The following is a 20,452-nucleotide window of genomic DNA, read 5'->3' as shown; positions in this document are numbered from 1 at the left end:
TCACTCGACATGCTGTACGCTCAGGAAACTCCCCGAGCCCCTCTGTGAATGTGGTACACATTAGTTGTGCAACGGCGGGTAACGTTTATCTGCTTGTTTCTCTGACAGCTTTCCTGTTCCAAGTGCTCCCTCTGCAATCATTCAACAAAAATGCTTACTGCTTCTTTCTGCAAGCCCGACTGCCTTCTGTAAGACATAAACAGAAGTTGTTTTAGCATCTTGGGGATTCCTCCAGTCGTTGTAAACACAGCCTCGAGGGTGGGGGCAGAGATTCCCTCAGGAGACTGGTGTCAAGAGTTGTGTCACAACGGCCCCTTTAACCTACTGATCTCATTGCAGCAGTTTGGGTGAAGAGTAATGGCTTGAAGCATCCTTATTTAGTACATTCCTTGCTATGTTTTCTGTCAGGAGGATATTCAGGAGCCTATAAACTGGGTGATTGCTCACCAGAGTTGTGATTATGCTCTGGAGTTGATAAGAGTTTTCGATACCACAGAAACCGAATAGTTCTGTGCACAAACACATTTAAAAGGTACATATTATGAAAAACAAACACTCTGTGCTGGGGAGCATATATGTGTGTTCCCTGACATTTTGTTTTAAGCCTCATATATCTGAAAATTCTGCATTCATGGACCTGTTTGGCTTTGCAGGGTAAAAACTTCACACAGTTATCCAGCCTCCTTCCGCTGTATCTCATATGATTGCTGGAGCTCCTCGAGTTTTTGTTACTTTCAAGTGGACGAGGACATCTGATTTATATTAGCCATAATTTAATTTGTTTTTTGTTTCAAGTCACAAGTTAGAAAGTCTAATTTACCATTTGACATTGAATGCACCATCAGCACAGCACGAAAGTTCTCCAAAAGTTATCGAGTACAACAGATATGAAAAGGGGCAGACCTTGAAGAACAGAGGGGCATTGTGGAGTCCAGCGGGTCACTCTACGGCCTGAAATGAAAAAAGCTGTAAATCAGTGGAAGAAAGAAGAGCTACTGTACTGTCTCTCTTTAATTTTGAACAAAGCACATTTCATTAGGATCTCAGGAAACTGTGTCAGCTCCTGGGGAAAAAAAGGATAGACATGTCTCCTTTAATCTAAGTGAATTATTTTGTGTTGATTAGTATTGCTGCACTAAAAATAGGCCTGGATATTAAGTTTAAAAATAGACCAAAAAAAAAAGAAAAGAAACACAACTGTCCTCACGGTAGAAAGAAAGATTAAAATGATCTTAAAGATGTAGATCCATCTGGAGTTTTATACACTTTTATGCAGCCCTAATTGCTGAAAAACTTGTTTTATATAGAGGTAAGAGAAATGCGTATCGAATAACATGTCATGACACCACAGTCTGGGTTAAAACACTTGATTTAGTTGTTTTTTAATTCTTCATTTTTTGTAATTACCTGAACCTCAGTTCAGGTAATGAACAGATGAGATGATAATAAGAAAACGAGCCAACAAGGTAAAAATATAAAATCTGTATTTTTTTGTTGGTGCAAAGACATTTTAGTTCATTGTTTACACCAAAAGTAGATTGTTCAAATGTTTTTTTCAAACTCACACCTGCTGTAACAAGCCAATTAAATCTTTTCCCACATCCAGGAGCAGCGTGTTTATTCTCAGCACTCTGGGGGCTACGGTGCATTCAGAAACGGTTGAGAAACGACCGCTAACCCCCAGGATCCAAAAGCAAAGTCAAAGGCTGAGATCAGTTATGATGGATTTATTGGCTTGACTTGGAGATATGTGCATTGATATGTGCATGTGATATTTGGCAAGTGGTCTTGGCTCCCAGGGCAGCTTAGGATGGTGGTAAGGCAGAGCTCTAGAAAAGAAAAACACTTTACAAGGCTTGGAAGCTAAGGAACTAAGACGCAGCCTGACTGATTGCTGGTAGTGCAAAGATCTGGCGACGAGTGGATGATGCAACCAGGTATTTATGGAGAGCGTGGATAATGAGCTGCAGCTGCACCTGCCTCGCACATCAGGAACTTGTTCTGCAATTAAGCACAAAGACATGGCGGAAGGGGAAAAGAGACTAGACTGACACCGTGAAAACATCTGAAGAACTATTTCTGATAAGCGCTACTCTGAGAAAATGAAGGAAGTTTGTCATTTTTAACTTGACCGTGGATATTAACCTGACAAAGCAGGACTAAGAGTGAGCTGCCAGTTGACTTGTACATGGGTAAAATCAGTCAATCTTTCAGTTTCAGAAGCTCAGTGGGAGACGATACAGTCGGTAAATGTATGTTTCTGCAAAGAAAACGTGAGCTGCGCCCATTCTTGTATCCCTGCCACAAGCACTCCCAGTGAAAACTGGTGTGTACACTGGTGTGATCAAGAAAAGCACTCAACTGATGCATTGAATACCCATTTAATGCAATCCTGTTTAACTGAAAGCCAGATGCGAGCTGGTGTTAGTGGGTTTTTTTTTAACCAGTGTAATGAAATAAAGACGCTCAATAAGTCAATATTTCCTTGATGTCATCTCAGTGTAAATCGCATCTCCGATCAACAACAATTAAATCCTGTATTGGATCAGAAATAAGCTGCTCTGTGCCCTGTAGCCCTCTCTATTCAGGGTGTTTGGACCATCAAACAAAAGGTGGAAACAGACACAGAAAGAGCGAAGATACAGTGAAAACTGGACTCCAATTGAGTTTAAGGTCCAATGAAGGTGTCTGAGTTCTTATTGAGATGTGTGAGACAGACTTTGGTAAAAACAGCTGATGGTTTAAGATCAGTTGCTGTCTGTTAACAATCGTTTTTAAGGATTTGATGCTTGGCAAGTCCTCGATAGATAAAGATGACTGGAGGACAACAGTATACGTCCCTTTCATTCATCGCCCACATTTGTGACCATTTCTCCCTGAGGCTGCTAAGGAGTAACTTTCGTACATTCCTGCTGCTCTTTTTCAGCGCTTGTTATCCATCTTTTATGCTTTTGTCTGTGTACATGCGGTGTATATTTGCAGGACTGTGCATTTTTCAACATTGCTGTGCATTTTACTGTGTGAGCATGGCATGAATATGTGCCAGGCCAGTTCACTTTGACACTTCCATAAGCTGTGAATGTGATTATGAAAGCAGTATCCCATGGTGTCTGTTGTGTGTGCACTAAGGAGCTGTATGTGTTTACTCGTTCCAGCCCGATGGCAGCGTTAAGCTCCCTCCAGGCCAGAGTGTTTATCTTGCTGGTGTTTAGGCTTTGGTCTTTGGACAGCACCCAAAGCGAGGCCCTGCTGCTCTGCTAAGGCTAACTCGAGATATTTGACCTCTTTTAAAGGCCTGGCTGGCTGTCTGACTGTCCCTCTGAGCGCAGAGCCACAGTCATCCAGCACTCTGAAATGTCTCTGCCACTCTGCAGGCGCTCTGTGTGTTTGTACATCTGAGGTGCAACAGCTTGAAATTCTGGTCTGAACTGAACACAGATTTACTCAGCCCAAAGCCGGACATCTCAGCCGGAAGCAGACATTATGATGTCAGAATTATTAACCGTCTATTTGCCCTTTCAGTCTCATTTACTCACATATAAACCGTAATGTACTTCACTTAGTTGCTACTGAAGCAGCTAGTGAGCCAGCTGCGCCAGATGGTCATCTAGCCAAAGGGCATGTAAGCCTTTATTTGGTCTTATGTTAGTTTTGCTTATTAATTTCTTCCAATTTCTCATTCTTCCTTCGTCTCTAATTGGAAAACTATTTCTCAAAGTGAAGGTAGGATTTTTTAAGCGGCAGAGATTTGGATAAACTCAACAGCAAAGCTTCTTCTTGTGTGTGTTTCTGAGCATCTGCGTCTCTTTTTATTGGACTCAGCAGGTACAGATTTATTTTAGTTTTTCACTGAAAAGTTTAGCTGCAGCCGCTCTTCCTCTCCAATTAATATGAAGGACATGTAGATGAGATCGACAGGGCTTGAGTTTTGTAATGCCTTTTCACCTTTTCATAATAAATGGGATGTTCTTGAGAAACACTGCAACGGTTGGTTGTCTCATGTTAGACTTTCTTAGAAAGCAGTTTGCACATGCAGACAGCTTGTTATAGTTTTCAGCTTTGGGTTGAAGGTCAGCACCATAAATTCTCAAGTTATTCCAGGCTACAGGCTGCATCCAGAAGCCTGATTGTTTTGACAACTTAGAAGCTAGTCACATGACGCTGTAAATGTCACACAACGTAAATGCTAGCAGATGATAGCAGTGTGCATTGTCTGCGTAGCAATACATGCACAGGAATCTTAGATGTCATGGGTTTGGTAATGTTTCATCTCAGTTAACTGTGAAGTAGACACAAAACAAAAAAAAATCAGTTTTTTCTTTGTAGAGATGGAAGCATATTGTGTACTTTTTCATGACAGCTGTTCCCATCTACGGTGTAATATGTTTCAGTGTGTGGGTTGGACTCACTAACAGAGTGTTGAATGTTTGATGCTAAGCCTATACAGAAATAGCAAGTTAACTTTTAGCCTGGATTTAATCTGGATCTTACTCTAATGCATCTGTTTATAAGATCCTTTCCCACTTCAGAGTGTTTAAGACTCCATGCCTCAAGTTTCTAAACACAAACCACAGTTTTAGTTTAAATATTTCCGTCTCCAACACCTACGGCTCGATTTACTAAACTTGGCAAATAAACACGTGCCTGCAAATCATGAACGACACCAATGAGAGTGTCCAGTTCTTCAGGTAAACCTGATTTACAAACACTGGGGCAACCAGCTCATTTCAGTGATGACCTAACCCAGTGTTTCGCACCCCGCCCTGCATGTTTTCCATGTTCCCCTGCTGCAGCACACCTGATTCAAATAAATAGGTGAGGTCTTTAAGCTCTGCAGAAGGCTCAGGACGACCCATTAATTTGAATCAGGTGTGCTGGAGCAGGGAAGCATGAAAAATATGCAGGGCGGGGGGCCTTGAGGACCATGATTGAGAAACACTGACCTAATCTACTAGAAGCAGTGCAAATTAGCACAGAAAGACAAACAACCAGACCAGTTAACTATCAGTACTCAGTAATTTACCAGTGACTTGTTGCTAAAACAGAAAGCATATGAGTGTGAACCTGTTTAAGTTAAGATTATTTTCCCTCCAGTAAGAGTTTCCAGGTCATCTTCGATTTCCTTTAGCACATGCTAATCATTCTAAAAGAATCCTTCACACACTGTGCCTCAATCACAGTCAAGGGTTAAAGTAAAGACAATCAGGCACAATCTGCAACAAATCACACAGGGCAAAGTTTAGCAGATCCCTTCGTGAAGTTCATTTTAGTGCTGCCAAAATCTGCATTCTGGCAAAAAAAAATTTAAATACAGGGCCAGGTGCTAAGATCACTGTGATCCCCCCTTTTAGGCGCTAGCTTAGCACTGTGCCTCATTAGTAAATACCAACAGTAGCTCTTTAACTCCAAAAGACAGTTTGCAACAGGCACAAAATAATAGTAATTCTGGCCTCAAGGCAAGTTTTTCTCCAGGCACTGATTAAACTGAAAACTCATCTTTGCTCCTCATGATTACATGAAAAAAATACCCATCATAAAGTGGCATAGATGTAACTCTGTGGCTCATTAAGTATTCATGCTTCTGTGAACATGCAAATTAGTAGCTCTCTGCATCTGTGTCGGTGCCCGCAGCTCCTCGCCCTCATCTCTGCTCAAACATAGTAAAACTTTTTTATGCTGCACAATGGTAAATACTGGAGTGATGCGCCCATATACTGAGGACAAAATATTTCAGAGGATGATCAAAGAAAGGAATATGTCAGCTGTGGTGATATATAACACAAGCCCATTGGATTGAATACCTTCGAAAACAGCTAATACTTTTTTGTTTGTGTTAGATAAACCTTGATCCTTGGTCTCTCCCCATACTTTAAGTGGCTAAAACGCATTTTCAGACCCAACCGTTAGAGTTGTAACCAGCTATATTATACATATAATCACATTATCTATATAGAATGATTTCTTATCTAAAATATGAGTTTTGTCTTGCAAGATTTTACATTTTAGATATCAACAATGTAATTGAGTTGGTAAATGACTGGCAGAAGTGACGGTCAAAGGAAAAGTATTGTTTGTTGGTTTTTACCAGGAAAACAATTTGTCTTGTAGAATAAGTAAATAAAGATAGAAGTGTGGTTTGATTATGTGTCTAAAAAGCTTGCATAGGTGCCATATCGGTGTCACAATCGGGTGTAGATGGAGGTGGACGTGGTAGAGATTGGACCCAGATGCAGAATTCAAAATTAAACTTGATTTATTTAACACAATAAGTGCCACTGAGTCGGATAATATGAAATCTAAACTGTGAAAAAACAACAAAACAAGACTATGGCTGAGGAAAAACCTGACCTGACAAAGATCTGAAGAGATCTGAGGTGATTGGTGATGGAGTGCAGCTGTGAAACAAAGACAGGTGACTTGAGTGAACCTAATGTGGCAAACAGCAAAAAACTATTGAGTAGAAATGAACCTAAAACAAGACATGACAAAAAACAAAACATGACATGACAATAGACAGTTGTTACCTTTATTGAAACCAGGAATTAGCAACACATATATAGCTCTTATATCTCTTTTCCTGGCCAAGATAAGCAGCAGGAATAACACACTTGACACACTCTCACACACTGTGCAGAAAACATCAATAAACTTAAATCACTGCAGGCCAAACAGGGGAAACGGGTCAGTTGCAGCATCTGCAGCCAGACTTATCTGTCTCATACATGTCTGAAATATGCTCATTCTGTTTCGTGAAACTGACTTCTTAAGATTCAGCTGATTCCAAGCAGAGGAAGCGGCGTGCTTAAGAGCTTAAAAGAACTTTGTTGAAGGATGTAAGTCTGTAGATAAGTTGCGAGCAGACCAAGAATAGCTTCAGAGTTGAGGAAATGCCAGTATTTAAGTTTATGGGAAGGCAAAGTAGACGATCCAACCGGAGCGCACAATGTGCAGAAGTGTCAAAGAGTTTGATCTATCATGGTAGATTTGATCAGACGCATGTAAGCATGGAAAAGGGGCATTATTAAGATTTAATTTGCCATAAAGCAGCGCAGATTTGGTGCTGACGTCTTGTTTTGTTCATCATATACAGAATCCTGCATATAAGATAAAAAGCCACTTGAAAATGTTCACAAAGTTAAAAAACATGAACTTTTTAAAGTACTCCCCGGGACGTGTACTTTATTCTAATGAGTAAAATCAACAAACACTTGCATGCATTTATTTAATTGTGCGTATCTTATTGAGCCAAAGGTTGTAAAAGAGTATCACAGGAGGATGTGTTGGTGTTTAACAAACTGTGAAAAACTCCTTTATTTACCCTCCAAACAAACACAAACTTTATGCAACTTCTGATTTCCCTCGTGCGTACTTGCACGTCTCACGCTGAGCTGGTAATTTTCACGACACATCCACACTGAACTGTATGTGCAGGACGGACTGCCCACCTCCTTCCACACTCCTGCCTGTGTTTTCTATAGTTCAGTCTGTAATTACTTCATGATAAGCTTTCCTCAGGGTTCATGTTGCACTCCGTAAGGTCATTACAAATATCTACCGAGTCCCATTCGTGGTTGATTAGGCACTATGTTGGACCGGATGAGCGTGGGCTTATTTCAAAGAGAGGAAGACTTCTCGGCAGGCTCTAATTAGCGAGCAGAATTAAGTGAGTTTCTGGTTTCCCGGTCAGGTGGAAGACGCCTGGCCACTGTGGCAATTAGTGCCACACTTTGAGTTGTTTTTTATTCCCTGCTTCATGTCAGAAAAAGGTGATGGAGGAGAATCACTGAAGTGTGGAGCGTGTGCATGTTTTTGTATAGGAAGTGCGGTCATTTTATGGGAAGAAGCAGTGCATAAAGATCCGGCTTTGCCTTTTTTTAGATTTACACTGTCAACTCTCATAAAAGAAAATGAATTTCATACCAGCATCCACCTTTACCTTTCAGGGACAAATAGCTTCTTTCTGTTGAGTAAATTCTCAAAACCCAGCGAGCACTTGATGTGATTTTTACCAGCAGAGCAGTCTTGTTATGTTCAGAAAGTCTGCGTGGTGTTTCTAACGTTGTGTGCTTGTTAGACGTGATCAAATGTTTTTTTTAGGAGTGTGAGTCAGTGAAAAGTAAGGCTGGACAGCTAGTGTCATTTATCAGTGACTTGATAGAACGTAAAATGTTCTTACCTGAAGCGTACTTCAGCTTTAGTTGTATGGCAGCCAAGAATAATAGATAATACACAGTATGTTAGATAGTCAGGTCGATTGGGAATTCATCACAGAATGTGTGTTTATTTGTACATTATGCTTAATATATGTAACACAGCACTGAATAATCTGTACTTATTGTTTGTATTTTGTTTACCAGCAAAACAAAACTAAACAAACCACACACAAAACAACAATTGGAATAAAATGCAGCTGAGCAGACCATCTTGTCTTGCTCTTTCTCCTCCGATTGCTTAAAAATCCATGCCTGTGCACATCCTGAGAAGTAAAGTAGTGTTATGGCCGACACTTCAGACTGAGAGTGGTGACGCATATGTGTGGAGCCTTACTGTCTGAAAACCTCTCAGTTGACTCACATACAGCAAAAATAATAGTTAATACAAAAGTGAAAATTATCAGTAAGAACGGAATATGAATGATAGTAATAACCGATGGTAAAAAAAAATCGGACTATACCTACAGATGGTTACGTGATGAATGTAAAGAACAACCCAAAAATAGACTCACTGTTGTACTATCTCAGTTCATCTGCATTCACACGCTGAGTTTATGCTACAATCCAAGATGTCACAGCAGTCACACTCACACATTAAAGCTAAATCAATTAACCAATCGGACCAGATATCAGCAAATAATTCAGTCATACAGCTCAATCACCTCCCCTTGATCTCTTCTTCATTTAGCGTGTTCCACACAAGGAGGCAGACCTAAACAGGATAGCTTTAGTTGGCAAAGTTTGAGGCACAAAAGGAGCTTCGATATGTCCAAAAAGTCAAATTTATTTGTATAGCACATTTCATGTAGAAATCTATTCAGTGTGAGGAGAGGAAGAAGCATTAAAAATATGTAAAAGAATACAAAGAGAAAGAAATAAAATAATTAAAATTAATAAAAACAAGCAACTGTCTAGATAAGTTAAAAGATGCCGTGCAGATTTCATGCATAGACACATGAGAAAAAAACCTGGATATGGAAAAAAAAAAAACAACCTTACTGGTGCCAAAAAGAAAGAACTTTTTCAGCTTTAAACCTGATGATGAAGCACAAGGCGTCATTATCTGTCGTCACTGCAGCACCTGCACAGTAACGTCCCCAAATCTCTACAAGCACCTCAAATGCCACAACAAAATACACGAGCTAGCAACGAAGGAAAAGAAAACACCAGCCGGAGGACAACACAAACATCATCAACTCAGACGTTACATAGTGCATCATCACACTCTAAGTTCCCAGCTGTACATGTGATCACCCATCACTTGGCTCCAATCAACACTCTTCATAACGAGGCGTTTCGAGCCATGATAGATGATGTTGAGAAGCTCTTTTCTCTGCTGCCTCCCAACTACTTTTCAACTGTTAATCGTCTGATCTCTACAACCACCGTCAGATGACAGTTTAGAAGGCGGATGCTACAATAAGGAAGGTCTGGTGAAGACAGGATGATGGATGGTTCACATTTAGATAATTTAGTGGGGCATCCTGCTGGTGGACTGGCTGATATGCTGGTGTCCCCTCTGACATTTTGTTTCCCTGATGCTGACATGGAAGACTTGGTTCGACTCAGCAGCAAAACCTTCTATCATAATTTAATGGCAGAATCGGGTCATCGACCAGTTTATGATGCATTTTATTCAATCCTGGTGTCTGGCCTCTGATGTCATTACAGCGTTAATGTTACAGTCAGGTTCCTCTTTTAATCCTTATAGCACTTTTAATTAGAATTCAGGGATTTAACCAGCATCTTGGTGCTGTCATACTACTCACCTTCGTCACGATTTTTATTTTGATCTAAATCAAATTCAGTAACTAAGAATCTGGGGGGAAAAAAAATCACATACGAGCCATGTATGCTGTGCCTGTCTCTGAGTTCTGCCGCAGGCAGACTTTTGCTGGCCTGACAGTGTGACGCATTCCAGTAAAAAGGCCCACACTCACAGCCACACACATGTCGCCATGGCAATTAGCATGTCAGAGTGTGCCTGATTGACAGCTGCCACAGCTTGGATGCAAACAGCAATGAGCAGTGCTCTTAAGGTAGACAACCAGTGGGTGACGCTCATACATGTGACTGTCACACAGGCTGAATGACGTTGATCGTATTTATTCATCTCTGCAGGTAATGAACACCGACACTATTCTGTGTTTTTTTTGCAACCTTCAGCTCAGTTGTGCAGAACAAATGCGCCTTTTCAGAAAGTCCAGATATAGATTCTGTAATTATATATCGTAGATCTAATTATTTCTCAGTGATTTGATGTGACTCTTGCCTTCAGCTCATTGTGGAAAACAACAATATGGTCGACTTCAACCACAGTTAGTTGCAGATTCCAGGCAAATACAGCAGAAGTAGGCCACTGTCTGTGTGCATTTGATGTGAAATACTATTACGGCATGTTGTCCTATTAACAGAAAAGATACAGCTCTATACATAGAGTATTATTGTATGATTGATTTCTATAAATTTCCACAACTTAAATTACAAAAAGAAGCCCAAAATGTATGAATAACAAGCACCCCTATAACAGAGATTTTGTGCAGTAATGAATAACATATTCATGTCTAAGTTGTTAACATTATTAATATAACCTCCTGCATGAATGTTGCTTGTTATCCCTCAATTTCTGAGGCCCACTGTGGTGATTTATAAAATGTCTCAGAATAAATTGGCTCAATCAGAGAGAGTTGGGACTCTATGGATAACAGTTCATTTACATCACATTTGGTGCAAAATCAGCATCCATGAAAGAATCAGGTCTTTAAGGATCAAAGGAACTCCTGTTTGTCAAGAAATGCACTCGAAAATAAATGAAATGTTTAAGGGATTTACGTATCTTTCCCTGTATAGTGCAGAAAATCATGAAGCACTTGAAGAAGTCTGGAAGAATGTCAGTGTGTAAAAGGACAAAAATGCAGTCCTAAGCTGGACACCTGTGATCTCTGATCCGTCAACAGCTGATATAACAACATGTGCAAGGGATTACTGTGGGGAAACCTTTGTTAAGCACTTCAGTACAGAGTTACAGATATGTCTTCAAACTTCACAGTCCAAAAAGAAGCTTTATATTAACCTTGTGCAGAGGTGGCGTCAGCTTGTCTTTCACAGCTCAAAACAGAGTGAAAAAGACTTCCATCACAGCAAAGAAAGGTCACCAAGGCCTACATAAGTCTGTGAGCGATATGGTATAAAACAACCGGAAGGAAACAGAGCTGTTTCTATTAAACACATTGATATTACATTTGTTTAAAGAGGTATAGGTTCCCCAAATTAATCTGAATACAGCCTTACGCTACACCCGATGTTTGGCCCCGACCGTCGCAGCTCTTTTCACTTGCAAACCTGGTCCACAACCTGCATTTTATGACCCTCTGAAATGGCTCCGGCTTGTGGCTGAGATCACATGTGACTGATGGCAGGTGGCAGGGAGGTGGGCTGTGTCTCTGTTCAACACACTCCACATCCAAAGCCCTTCATCTGTCACCGCAGCAGGCAGGACTGGGATGTACTGCCAGGACTATTCCTGGCTCTCCCTGTCACACATACTGAAAATATGCATACTCTCACACACACACACACGCAGACCTGTCTCTGGCCGTTTCCCCTGGTGTCTCCACGAGGTGGGCATATTAACAATGGCAGACTGTAGCTGCCGCACACTTGTGCGGTCCTGAGGAGATGACTGCTGGGGAATCAAAGATGATATCAGTTTCCTGACTTATAGTGCAGCAGAGTCCTCATTCAAAGCTACACCAGGTGGATTTTAATGAGGGAATCTACAACTCAGCAGCCTAAATCAAAACAAGAAACTCCAGGCTGGTGAACCTTGTGTCTTAAAGGCTTATCTTTTGACTTTGATGCACACAGAATGCGTAGAATTAAAACTAACCAGTGAGTCCAAACCACTTCCTGAGCCCTGTGTGAGTGCTTCATTAATCTGCCCCTTGATTCCACCTCGATCAGGCTCACCTTATTGGTATTCAAAATGAACACTTACCTCTCGTATCCTGACATTTAGGGCCGATCATAATTTTTCCTCATGTGTGTTGCAATCTTTTACAGGTTTACCGTGAACTGGTGCGGGTGCCTGTGCAGAGAGAGTGAAATGCAGCGTATCTTTTTAAGCTTGAACTTACCGATGCCCCTAAATGTCTGACATGCAATAAAAGTGACACAAAACAGATACACGCATAACACTACTACTTTGAAAAGAGGACAGCAACGAGGCTGTGTGTCGCTTCTAATAAGCACAAAATGCATGAAGCGAGCCAGAGGAAGCAGCACCATGTACTGTAGAGGAATAACACCCAGCCCTGAATGTTTTCCCAAACAGCTTCATGTGTAACTGTAAGGCTGTAAAGGGATGCACGATGCCTGGGGTGGTGTGCTATTTCTGCCCAATGCCATGAGATCACATGCAGGTAAAAAGTAATTGTGAAAACTTAACAGAAATTTGGCATTTGGCAAGATCACACAGACATTCATACATAATCGCCCCATAGATATGTTTTTACCTGTAATATTTATGCTATAAGCAGTAAAAGCATTTAACCGGAGACTTGATTACCCTAAATCCAATATTCATTTAGCTGGAGTTTTAGCTCCAGTCTGTTCGATGTCTGGCTCTTCAAATATTCCACAAAGTCCACCAACAAGTCTTCAACCTTGTTTTTCTAACGTTTAGTATGAAAGGCTCCAAAGAAAACATGTAACAGGTACATTTGTCCACATGTCCAGAGCATACAGCCCTGTGCAAAAGTTTTGAGCCACTCCTCATTTCTTTATATACTGGAGGAAAACAGGATACATACTGCTGAAATATGGAAATGTAGTCTAGCTTTCTGCCATTTCTTTAAGTAGTCTTCAGGAATAGTTTTCCAGGCTTCTTGAAGGACATCCCAAAGCTCTTCTTTGGATGTCGGCTGCCTTTTGTTCCGTTCTCTGTCAGATGATCCCACACTGCTTCAATAATGTTGAGGTCCGGGCTCTGGGGAGGATTCATCCCTCCATAAGACCTGTTGCCACTGATTTTCAGTCCACTTCTTGTGTCATTTGGCATAGCTCAGCCTTTTCTCCCTGTTTCCCTTCCTTAAGAAGGGCTTCTTGACAGCCACCCTTCCATGGAGACCATTTCTGATGAGGCTTGGGCCAACAGTAGATGGATCAGCTGAAGGTCCAGATGCATCTCTCAGGTCCTGTCAGGTCTTTGATGGATTTTTTCCTCTTTCTTAAGGACATCACTTTCAGATCCTGTTCATCCTGTAGATAGTTTTTTTGGCCTGACACTTCTTCTTTTGTCCTCCACTTGTCCATTTTCCTCAAATGTTTTAAGAACACACTGCACACCATGCTGAGATATGCCACATTTTCAGCTAATAGCTCTTTGGGAATCATCTTGGTGCTGCAGAAATCCTGTTTCATGTCTGTCAAACTGTTATCTTTCAACTAAATCATTTGGAACAAGTAATGTGTCTTTACAACTGGCTGATAATAACAAAGATCTTGTGCAGACAACACTTATTCACCCCTTGAGTTGTCTTCTCATGCTTGTGGCATTTAAACATCATCGTGTCGTGAAAAAGTAGGTGAATGTTAAACTAATTTCTCCTCCCAGAAGATGGGTCTTCACATTGACAAAGGGAAGTGAAAACTCTGGAAAAGTCAATTATGGTACCATTTTTGAGCTTTCAGCATGAAATGGCAACGTTGTGGCTGGACTGAGGAAGCTGGTTAGAACTGGGGGTCCCCTGGGCTTTTAAGAGATTCTGTAATAAAACAGGTGCTTGCTGCAGAAAAATTGCAAGCTGTAAGAACAATACTGTATTGATAGTTCTCTGTGGGAATGTGTCGGTTCTACACTGCGAGTAGCAGCATTTTGCCCATTGTTAAATCCAAATAATTAATCTCAAGCGCAGCCCTAAAATGTGCTTCTGTTTAAACCAGAAATATATGTTGTACAATAATTGTTGTATCACAGTCCTACAAGAAAGATAAACTAATGGGGCAGAGCAGCTAACATAATAGCATATATACATTTATATGAATTAAATATGTAACTATGTCAGTATTGTGGGTATAGATATGTACCAAATGACCAGTTTTCAGCAGATTAGTGTAATGCTACAACAAATACTTTGGTCTCTTCAGTGGTAACCTTTTTTGCTGAATAGCGAGCTGGTAATTACTTTTGAGTCTTTACTGGCCTCTCAAGGCTTCGACTGAGAAATGCCTTCAGATCTCATCAAGGACCTTGAGAGACTGCCAAAAATAGCTGCTACCTAAGACGTGCAGAGTCCAGTCCGGCGTGAAGAGCATCACAGTGTCAGGTGCTTCATTTAGACGCCGCCGCTGGCCTTGCCTCGAGATCTCTTAGTCGGGTCACAAACACTTCACAGCGTGTCAAATGTCAGCTGAAGAACCGTTGCTTTTCTGAGTCATGCGCCGTTTCTTGGGAATGATAACTTATTATCATCTCTGCTTGGAAACGGACGTGTGAAAACAAGTCTGTTACAAGGTATGAGGGAGAGTGCAAGAGTGAGGGGAAGAAGGGGTTTGTGGCCAGGACCTGAATGTGTTCCAACAAGATGGAATCTGGTTGTTCTGTAGGTCTCTTCTTAAATGAGGTATTCATCATATCCTCTAATTTGGCAAACAACCCATAAAGTCTGCCGAGTCTGCCCCCGATGGCCCTCGTGTTCTTCTCACCAGTCCTCATTCAGTCTCCTATCAGACTTTCTATCAGACGGAGGAGGCCTCACTAATTTAATGTTGAGCCGTGAGAAGGCAGGGTCAGATAAGGAGTGGACTCTCACAGCTGGAATAATTAGACCCACTTCCCTGCGTCCGCTCCATGAATTTCACCCGCAGGCTTTATTTCTGGCTTGGTTTGTCCGTTTTAAACGACTCATCAGGCGATTGTTGTTGATGATTACTGCATTTGTTCTTCCGTCCGCAGTGTTTGCCGCTCCGTGGTCATGGTTTTGTCTTGGACAAATACAAGTGCCACTGCAAGAAAGGATTCTACCATCCCAACAGAGTGCCCGTCGATGGCTTTTCAAGTAAGTCATCACAATTAATATCACAAAAAGACGAAAAATAGACGACAGATGTTTGGCTTTTCTCTTCTTCAGTTCCATGAAACATTTGCAGATGTTTGGCTTTTCTCTTCTTCAGGTCCATGAAACATTTGTGTTTTATTTTGCTGCTTCCACAACTCCAAATTGGTATTTATCGCAGAACTCTTTGGTGAAAATGTATTTTTTACACATACAATCAAAATCACATCATCTAACTCCTGTTTTTCCTCAGTTTGAAGCCCCTTTAAATGGCTCAGATGTGCTTTTACTCCTGTTTTACAAATGAACATGAGCTTAAATATGATTTTTCTTTGGAATATTTGTTACTTTTTTACATTAATGTAATGCAACTGACTCATTTAGCTATAAATGAGTAACCTATGAAGTATACTTGTGACCTAATTGGAAGTAGTTTTGCAGAAAAGGCTAATTTCTTCAGGCCTCTTCATAAAAGTTGTACTTCATAACAAGCTATTTGCAAGAACCATGTCTGCCCTGTCTGGAAACTAAAGTAACCTTTCTGTCTTGGGAGGCTAATCTGGTTCGAGATGGGAAATATCTTTTTAATGATACTTACTTTCTCCAGTTTATTTTGTCTGCCGTGAGTTAATTAAAAAAGACCTTTGCAAACACAGAGCCCCAGTGGTTTTCATCTGCCCTCTATCTTTTCCTCTGCCATAGCTTTTATTTTAGCCCACTTTCTCTCCTGCCTCATCCCACTCAGACTTCATTCCAGCAAGTTCTTAAGTGTCTGTCTTACTGCACCCATTATGATGTCTTAAACACCTTGTTTTATACACAGAAAAGAGCTGGCCTAGCCCTCTTGTGCACACAAATTTGTTGAAGTCTGCATGAAAGCTTGTTGTATGTGTGCGTGTCTTTTCTAGCACAACAATAGAGAGGAAAAGCCAGCCTGTTAGCGAGGTGTAGTGCTGCAGTGTGGTCCACCATGGGGCCAATAACAAGCCTGTTAATCCACAAAGGGACATCCTTGATACTCCTTTGCAATGGAAATCATTGCAACTCACTCACTTTCCTTTGTCTCACAATGATCTTCCACTGTGGATCTTGCACATGAGTATAAGAGAGCAAAACTTCCTCCGACTGTCACTCAAACCGAGCAACAACAAACCAGTGAGAATGAGCTAAATGTGACTCATTGCTACGGAGATGAGTAGTTCTTTAAGGGATCAATGGTGTGCAGTCATAGCTTTGAAAAATAGGCCAGTTTCTTTTTAAAGGCGAAATCCCTGCAAATCTCTGAGACAATGGCTGTTTCCAATAAAGCCTCTATAAAAGCTCCATAAGTCCAAAATTTGTTATCTATCCAGCCATATGGGCCTCTGTCAAGGGATTTCTATATGAACCAATATCCAGTCCACTTCCTTCTTTATGTCCCCTGCTTTCTTGAGGTTTACTTTAGTTTACCCTGGGAATATTTTTCCCTCAGAAGCTTTTTTTTCTTCCTATTTTCCTATTTTCTTTCAGGGTCTTCTGTGACAGTCCTTGCTGTCCAGGTTCTTCCTGTTTTGGCTCTAAAAGATTCCTCTTTTGAATAATTTATATGACCTGATTTCTGCTTTATTTCAGTGTTAATTCTTCAAAAAGCACAGACTCCCATCTTTGCAAAGACAAAGTGTGGGCAAGTAAGTGTTATTTTTATGGGGCAGGCACAGTTATCAGCCCTGTAGGATATACCACTAACTGAACATGGTGCAGTGTGTTGACTTTTCATGTTCACACATATAGATCCATCTCTCCTGTGTTGACACAATGTCGATGACTCCTTGTAAGGTCAAAGAAGAAAAATCATATATATATAGCTTTACTCTGCCATAGAAGAATAATCAATAGCTCTCAGATCTTGCTTTATCCTCACCAAATTCGAGTTAGTTGTTAAACTAAATGTGAATTAACATTGTGTAAAAAAAAGAAAAAGAGGTCCCCATCTGCTAAAACTGTTTTAACTTTGTTAAAAAGTTGGCAATAATGCTCCGACTGGGGATTTCTGCTTTGAACCTGCAGAGCACCAACTGCAGCCTCAGAAAGGTGAGACCTGACATGTACCGTTTATAGCTTTGAAAGGAGGAAATCAGATTAATCTCACCCAGTTAAGATTCATGAATGTAGACTCAGTTTATTTGGAGACAGTGGGGTTTAGCCACTACCCTTTACATCCCACAATGGGGAAATTAACATTGTTTCAGCAACCAGAAAGATCCTCACCTCAGGCGAAATATAAAGATAAAGAAAAACAACAGAAACACACAACAGCAGGTAGTATCAGCAATAGCAGCAGTTGTACACGGGTTAGTGAACTGCACAGGGCAATAGTGGTTATTGCATATTAATTATTGCACATTTTATCTTATTTCACAGTATTTGAGTGATTGTTAAGCAGTCTGACAGCAGTAGGAAGGAAGCAACCCAAGACAGAGCTGTCCTTGATCAATAAGTAGAAAATCTGATGCTGTTTCAAGCATTTATCCAGCGGTAAAGCAGTGACAAAACAACAACTTCTTTAAACACCAGTAGCAGGGAAAGGAGTAAAACTTGGTTGTTTAGCCCTCCAAACTCCAGTTGCAAACTTCCAAAGGCTGCCTGCTAAAATGTGGCATCATCGTGTTCCTCTATCATGTTATTTCTGTGACTGCAAGCACAGAAAAAAGCTTCAGTAGATAATAGCCAAATCCAAATCCCCTAAAGGTTATGTACCTGTGGTCATCTGGATTCCACGAGTTCATGACCTCCAAAAGCAAAGTGCAACTACCCTACTGACAAGAAAGAAAAAGGTAGGGTTAAGGGAAGAATTTGGGTGGGGAAGTTTTTGTGATTATTTCACATTTTGCTGTGAGATTGGTTTTGTTTTGGGGGGTATTACATAATCACAGTAACCAAAGCCATGAATATTACTAAGTAATGATCTCTGTGGATGACCGATTAGGCTTTTCTTTCTTACATGGAGAACACGGCACATTTTCATATCTTATTCATTAAAAATCTAAATGATTTGTTATACAGGGACGGGCAGAAAGGGAAAAGTTGCAGACAGCGGACCCAATGCAGACGAGGGGTCTTCCAGCGACTGCCTGCCATGCCAGCAGGGTTGTGCCTACTGTAAGGACGACACCCCCTGCGTGGCACACGAGGACGGAGTGCTGCGCCTGGCTGTGCTCTCCTTCCAGTGCCTCTGCATGCTAATTGTCTTCATTAGCATGGTACTAATATACCACTTTCGAAGGAATAAGGTGAGCATTATCACGTACTCTTGACTTCCTCTTGATGCTGTTATGGATGTTATGGGCAGGACTTTTGTCTCTTTCCAGAAAAAGTAAAAGTTTGGAAAGTTATCTGTGGATAAGTGAGAACTACAGTAATTAATATCATTACAGCTACATGTTTGATGTCTGCTGAGCCATATGGCCATCAAAGCCCTCTGGGTGAATAAACTGGTAAATCCATATGTGGATGGCCACAATAAAGCTTTGAAATCCTTTCAAACAGCCTTGACGCCTCAGATCAATTTAAAATCAGCAACTTGGATGTTGACCAGTGTATGGAAATTAGATCACAAAAGCCTATTTACTCATATTTGAACATTGGGCAGCGTCCTCTTTCATATTCACTACCCGGTATTTGATTCATAATCATCACAAGTTCATTGTGAAACGTGGCAGTAAGATGTTAAAGCTGGCACCTTGCAGACAATGCTGTGGTGCTAACAATGTAGGGAGCCATTAGTCAAGCAAAGACAGTGGACAGCGTGGAGTCGGTGGATATACAGCGTGTCTCATGTATCGTCATGTCAGCAAAAGCCTTGTGCTGAGTTACAGAACCGCTGAGCTCAATTTAAATGGAGAGTTGATGTAGCAGTTTACTTTATCAACCACTGTCATACAAGGCATCCCTCCCATCAATTAAGCAGATCGCAGTCTCAGGTTATTGTCACATTAACCTTCTCAAACTAAACTTTGGAGTTTCTTTCTCAAAATTACAAGCCTTTCATTGTCACGTGGAATATAATATCTGTGTTACATATTTCTCTTTTTTTACGTTTACTTTAAAAAAAGAGAAACATCGGTCGTCTGGTGAACAGAGACAGGACCTCTGCTTTCTTTTGAGGGTATTTTTAAATGGGTGGCACAGCTGTCTTCCTCTCCCTGAAAGCCCCCTCAAGCATCTTGTCAATTAGAGGACGATAAGTTGCTAAATATCTTACACAAGAGGTGCACAGAAAGCGCCTGAAATAGTGGAGACATCCATGAAAAAAAGGCCTTGAGGGAGGAGCTTTTACCATTCTTTGTTCTTTTTTATGCAGCAAAGAAGAACGAGGAAGAAAGCACCCCCTCCAGTTTTAAAATCCATGTTTCAGACCTCCTGCATTACAGCCACCCGGCCAGAAAACATGTTAAACCCGACACATAACAGTGCAAAGACAAATGTAGTTTTTGTTTAGTTTTTTTATGGTAGCGACACAGATTTAAAAATATGACATGCTAACTGTGTTTCATTATTTGGGTTTAGGTAAATTATTTAAATCTGACATTTAACAGAAAAATAAAACAATAAGAGCTCCTAAAATGCTGATATTTTTTATGCAAATGCTGTTTTTAAATCTAATTTTTGAAGAAAAAGCGATGGTTAGTGTTTCACTCCACTAAGTATGTAAAGAGTTGACAATTCTGGCTGATTATGTTGTCTTATTATAAGGAAATTGGGTATGAAAAGAACATCCTCAACAACCTCAGCTGGGTAATTCAGAAGTAAAGATGGGTTTGCAAACACTGACAAACTGCATGATCTGACAGTTCAGTTCATCAGTGTCAGTTTGGGGATTTCATCCTCCGCACTAAAAGTCAGAGAATAACCGAGAAAAAACTAGTAAGAAAGAAAGAAGAATGAAAAACAATCAGTTAACATGATTCATCTCTGCATGCACAAAGACGGCAAAACTCTGCTGTCTGTGAGCTTTTTTCAATCAAATTCAAATCTGGTAAATTACATTTAACTCGATGTCCCAACTTCTCTTTTTTTTTACTAACTTTGAGCCAGAGAAAAAAACCATTGTGTGCTCTAATAAATCCAAATCTGAAAATCTTCTTGGGAGTCATAGATGAAACCTCTCAAGGGCTTAAAGGAAAGAGAGACCGTCAGGTTCATCAG

At 40.7% G+C, this 20,452-nt stretch overlaps 3 protein-coding genes across 4 annotated transcripts in view; 1 reads left to right on the top strand and 2 right to left on the bottom strand.

Annotated features, from left to right (window-relative positions):
- Positions 1–20,452, bottom strand: part of nell3 (NELL (neural EGFL like) family member 3) — a 217,275-nt gene that overhangs the window by 21,588 nt on the left and 175,235 nt on the right. The gene's annotated exons all lie outside the window — the stretch shown is intronic.
- The window catches only part of LOC140284746 (apolipoprotein D-like), a 251,193-nt gene that overhangs the window by 157,358 nt on the left and 73,383 nt on the right, over positions 1–20,452 (bottom strand). The gene's annotated exons all lie outside the window — the stretch shown is intronic.
- gpr158a (G protein-coupled receptor 158a) overlaps positions 1–20,452 on the top strand; it is a 76,546-nt gene that overhangs the window by 23,387 nt on the left and 32,707 nt on the right. For both annotated transcript variants that reach the window (XM_072378715.1, XM_072378714.1), the window contains exons 3-4: positions 15,169–15,271; positions 18,311–18,537. In XM_072378715.1, coding sequence (XP_072234816.1) covers positions 15,169–15,271; positions 18,311–18,537 — 330 coding nt within the window. The remainder of the gene's footprint in view (positions 1–15,168; positions 15,272–18,310; positions 18,538–20,452) is intronic.

This window comes from Leuresthes tenuis, unplaced genomic scaffold, assembly GCF_036924035.1.
Source record: "Leuresthes tenuis unplaced genomic scaffold, fLeuTen1.0.hap1 SCAF_24, whole genome shotgun sequence".
NCBI lineage: Eukaryota > Metazoa > Chordata > Actinopteri > Atheriniformes > Atherinopsidae > Leuresthes > Leuresthes tenuis.
Note: the sequence above shows the minus strand (reverse complement) of the source record. Positions and strands in the feature narration are given on the sequence as shown.